Source organism: Mangifera indica, chromosome 6, assembly GCF_011075055.1.
Source record: "Mangifera indica cultivar Alphonso chromosome 6, CATAS_Mindica_2.1, whole genome shotgun sequence".
Taxonomy (NCBI): Eukaryota; Viridiplantae; Streptophyta; class Magnoliopsida; order Sapindales; family Anacardiaceae; genus Mangifera; species Mangifera indica.
In genome coordinates this window covers 11743207-11748536 of record NC_058142.1, presented here as the reverse complement: position 1 = coordinate 11748536, position 5330 = coordinate 11743207, and the positions used below count along the sequence as shown (strand labels likewise).

Sequence of the window (5330 nt, the reverse complement as noted above, 5' to 3'; positions counted from 1 at the left end):
TATGTTAAAGATTTGTGCTCTAATTTAGTTCAGCAGTAAAATCTGATACACAGATCCAAATACCAAACATTTCAAGTCTTAAATGTGGCAGAAAAGAGAGCTGATTACAGACCATTACATACTTTGACATAATATGAGAACCACACATAATTCGTTTAAACTTAACTACTAATCATAAAACATATATTCATAGTCAAATTCATAATCAGAGAATTCATAGTAATCATCCTCATCCGACACAAATTCAATGTCAGATATTCCAGATGGATAGTCTTCTTCAGATGATCCATAATGTTCAAGAAAGTCTGTATCAAATTCCCCATCCTTAATAGAATCATCTGGATATTGCATAACTTTGATCCGTTCAGCACATCTTTTCTGCAAATTTCCACCAAGATTGATGTTGAAACACTGGCGCAGGTCAAGCGATTCAAGGTGAGGACAACCATCAAGAATGGCCTCCAAGCCATCATTTGACAGCTTATTACCAAATATCTCAAGATGGCATAATTTAGGCATGTTCTCTGCAATTGCTATTGCCTCGTCATCACACACTATCTTCGGGCATCTGTAACCCTTATCATTCAATTTCAACGATTTCAGATGAGGACAACAACTCCCAACAGCTTCCAAAGTCTCTTTTGATAGTGAACAGAATGAAATGTCAAGCTCCTCCAGCAGTGGAAACTTTGATACAGCTTCAATCAATCCAAGGTCTGATATGCAATAGCAAGATACCAGTCTAAGGCTTCTTATATGGGGACACCTAAAGGACCATAAAAGAGCATGATTTAAATATTTTCAATGGATGATTTAAAGATTAATAAAATGAAAAATCAGGGGAGAGAATCCCCAACTGATACTTGAGAACATTCGCTGAACCAATTTGTCCACTCATAGATCAAATTTACAACCTGCAGTAGGTTAATTCTAAGTGCTTTCTTTCTTCTCTATCTCTCTCTCTCTTTTCTCCTTTTAGACACACAAACACCTGAATCTTTCCGTATGTTCAGTGCATACAAAACTCTGGACAACTGCCAAATCACACTAACCTGGTAGCAAGGAAACTTTGGAATTATAAAATTCAAAACAGATGCCCAAAGGGATTTAAGTGTTGATCTTTTGCTGATGCAAAAGGCCCTAACTTTCCACCATTTCCTTGGGGTTAATAAGAGGTTACAAATGTGAAACATGCCTCTGTCAATTGGAATAGAAAACAAAACCAAACATTTCTTGCAGTCTTTGTCAAAATGTTACATATGCCAAATTTCACGTGTTCAAAGGCAGCAAAACAAATCACAGTAGTGTCCAACAATCGTAAGTCATAGAACTCTCAATCAAAACTATATTATCCATACCCCTTTTACTTCTGAGAAAGAAAATTGATCACAGCTCAACTACAATCCACCCACACTAAAAAATATGGATGAGCATAAATGAAAGAGAACATGCAAATAAATAAAGAAGCACCATGTACAGGTATTGCATTACTAGATTTTGGTATAGTTGATATAAAGATCAAGTTATACCTAGTTCAGGAATTCCATTAATGTAGAGTTGACAATATTTTGGTAATTAATTGAACCTAAATTGAATTACGTCATATCTAGTCCACTGACTTCTTGCTTGTGCAAAAATTTCTAATAATATTCAGCTGGTGAATCCAAGTCCCATTAAATTAAGGAAAGAAATTAGCAAATAACTATAATATTTAAACTGTTTTGGGATAATGGAATTGTTAAGCTATAAATGATTAGTGCTCCTTCTCCCTTTATTAACAACTTTTCTTCTATGAATTACTACTTCTTGCTCTTTTTCCTTCTTGATTTTCTATTCTTGAAAGCTCAAATCCATGTTTCCATTAGCTTTGAAAATGGAATTGTTAAAACTATAATTGATTAGTGCTCTTTCTCTCTTTATTAAAATATTTTCCTACATAAATTACTACTTCTTGCTCTTTTTCCTTCTCTTCTTGATTTTCTATTCTTGAAAGCTCAAATCCATGTTCAAATTAGTATCACTATTATAGTTTAACATGACAATCCATAGTCCCTGTTCAAAGCAAGGATGGACAAAAATCATCAAATATCAAAATCAGAGTTAAAGTTAGTAATGTTCTTAAATGTTAAAAAAAAAAAAAAAAAAAGAAGAAAAAACAGGTTGGCTGGGCTCAACCCTGCACCCCCCTATTGTTTGGCCAAGACTTTGGACATAGGCAATGCAATCACCTCTCTGAACATTAGAGAATGTTTCTTCTTTGAAAAATAAGTTATTTTTTTCATTTTTTGTGTGTGTGTGTGTGTGAGTGTAGGTGCACGCGTTCGCATGTGTGTGTATGTGTACATTAGCCCTGCTTGATATTTGGCTAAATATGATCATTTTTGTTTATTTATGGGTTTTGTTAATTTTCTATTTCTTCTTAAAAAATTAATTAAAGCCAAAACAACGAGTTGAATGACCTGACCCTAGAAATTCTGATGGTTCAAGCTTGTCAAACCTAGACATGACATGAATTTTGTCCACCATCGTTCAAACTAGAATTAAATTCAAACTTTTGATTGAAAAAAAAAATAGCAGTTTCATTTTTATCTTTTAACAAGGACTATTCAACATCTTATTCTTACAGAAATGTACAGAATGAACACTGTCCTGCTCAAAACAAAAAATTACAGAAAAGCTACAATGAATATATTGTAATATTATATCAAATAATTACTTTAAAATTCTACTAGTTTCAACTGTCAAACAATTTTTTAAATGCTTATTATATTTTAAACCTTAATTTCCTCCTTGTAAATTTTAGAATATCTAATTTTCACATGCATCATGCATCATACAGAAAGAAACACAGAGAACAAGTGGTGAACCCTTCTTTAGAGCCTTAGCAACATTCTTCCAAACTTCTCTCGCATTATTCATATAAAAGATCATATATGCACATTAAGGTGATGAAAATCAACCAAAACTATCAAGATCAAATTGTGTTTGTTAAGCAAAGTGAAGGTGAAATATTTTTGGACCTCACATAGCTTATTCCATGTCTTGATCAAAAGCTTTCTTATACCACCAGATCATGATCATATGTAACTATGATGTCATTTAACAACTAGTGATGTCACTCCTGTTTGACTGCTTTTTTATGTGACCGCAGAAAGTCACCATAAAATCTAGATATAGAACTTACAGCAGGTATTCTTTCTATAACCTTGATTTTAAAATAGAATATGTTCGAGACATTGTAGACATAAACCTAGCCCAGACTAACCCACTTTAGTTTAACCTCAGGAAAACAATGTCATAGGGTTACGCATACCAAACATAATCGAATCAATTAGTAGTCACAGTGAACCTCCCACAATGTAATAGCGTCTATATCTAAACACAAACCGTCAGCCAGTAGCTTATCGTCCAAAATGTGATAAAAAAACAAAGCTGTTGCAGAAAATGTAGAAATAGACACAACAATCAATACAAAGATAATAAAAATAAAAGGCCAACACGTTATCACACAAAAACACACACAAAAAGAAACCCACCCCCCCCCCCCCCCCCCCCCCCCCCCCCCCCCAATTTATAATTAATTCATGATATATTTAAATCTCAGTAGTGCTAAAGATAGATCAGTTAAAACGATCAGCTATAAATTCACAATTATATATATTTTTAACTGAATAAAATTTTAATGGATATATGTCAAAGAAATTACCTTTCAGCGATGTAGTTGAGGAGATCATCGGTACCAAAGGACTCGATGTTGATAGAAATCAAGCTGCCATGACTAAGATCAACGGCATGCCGACACATCTTCCCCAAGTCATATTCCACGTCGCAAAGATCTCCAAGGTTACGCATGTCGATGCTCCGCCACATCGACGGTTCTCTGCAGATCCTCAACCATGAAGAACACACATATTGCACACTCGTCAGGATTTCAATGGCCCCTACCTTCGCGAGAATCGTCGCCGTCACGTCGACTGGAAGCTCTGTCCAGTCGCGTGTTTGAAGATCCGGCGTGATGGTGGTGCTCATGCCTGCTGTTGCGATTGCCTCGTGTTTCTATTTCATCTTAATCTTATCCAAGATAATTTGCTCGACCTAATTACCTCATTTTTTATAGGGCACCGACACATAAAACGCAGCGTTCTGTGGTGTTGAATGGTTAAAAAGTAAGACGTTGAAAATGGCTTGGGTAATTTGGTTAAGGCCAAAGAACTATTTCCCACCCAAGGTCTGCTGCATTCTCAGTTTCCCCTCTTTAACTTTGATAATCTCAAATACCCACCTATACGTAGTTAAAATTAACAGAACCCTAACTTCTTAAAATTTTATCTCTTTTTGCCCCTCTAAACTTTAAAAACTAAAAGTTTCCCTCATCCTATGTTTTGAAAAATGACAGTTTTCCCTTAGTGTTTCGTTTTGAGATCTCCAGCTCCATTGCAGGCGACCTTTTCCTTTCGAAGTTTCCTCTCATTCTAACAGTCTCTCTCCACCCATTTGGACCCCTGATCGAAGTTGAGGGAGTTGTGGAAGACGAAGTTCTTCGTCTCTTCGTCCTCCCAGACGAAGATGGAGTTGTCGTCTTTGTCTAGGAAGATGATTGTCTTCCCAGAAGAAGACCTTTGGGAAGACGACAACTTCCTTCATTTTCCCAGACGAAGCTCTTTGTTTTCCATGGATCTTTCGATGTCGATCGGACGTCTAAATAGGAGGAGAGTGATCATCAGAGGGAGAGTAAGCTTCGGGAGGGAGAGGTCATCGACAATGGCACTGAAGATGATGTCAGAGATCTCGAAACGAAACCCTAAGGGGAAACTATCATTTTTTAAAATTTAGGTGGGGAAAACTTTTAGTTTAAAAAGTTTAGGGGGGCAAAAAGAGAATATATTTTAGTTTATTTTTAATATTATAGAGAAAATGATGATTTTATGCTTACTACCGTTAATTTTAACTACTCATAGGTGGGTATTTGAGATTATCAAAGTTAAAAGAAAAAAACTTGAGAATATAACATATCTTGCGTGAGAAATAGTCCTTTGGCCTTTGGTTAAATATGAAAATAATGTCACTTTTAGTGTGGGTAATCAATATTTTATTAATGCCAGTAGCTTGTTTGATTCTCACTTACTTATTTTAAGGGAAAATATCCTTATTTTTTAATAAAATAATAAGTAATATAAGAATATTTTAACATGAAAAAAAATGACTTAATCAATTAATTTTATAATTTAATTATATAAAAAAATACAAATATATTATTAAGATGAAAATTGTTTTTAGAAAATATACAAAGCAAATATACCACTTAATGTATGTTAGTTTAAGCAAATATA

General features: G+C 34.6%; 1 protein-coding gene across 1 annotated transcript; it reads right to left on the bottom strand.

Annotated features, from left to right (window-relative positions):
- On the bottom strand, positions 1–4098 carry LOC123219405 (F-box protein SKIP19-like). The gene is made up of 2 exons (XM_044641356.1): positions 3707–4098; positions 1–766 (listed from the first exon to the last, which is right to left on the bottom strand). Exons 1-2 carry the CDS (start codon positions 4027–4029, stop codon positions 169–171), a joined length of 921 nt encoding a protein of 306 aa, XP_044497291.1. The 5' UTR covers positions 4030–4098; the 3' UTR covers positions 1–168.
- Between the last annotated feature and the right edge of the window lie 1232 nt (positions 4099–5330).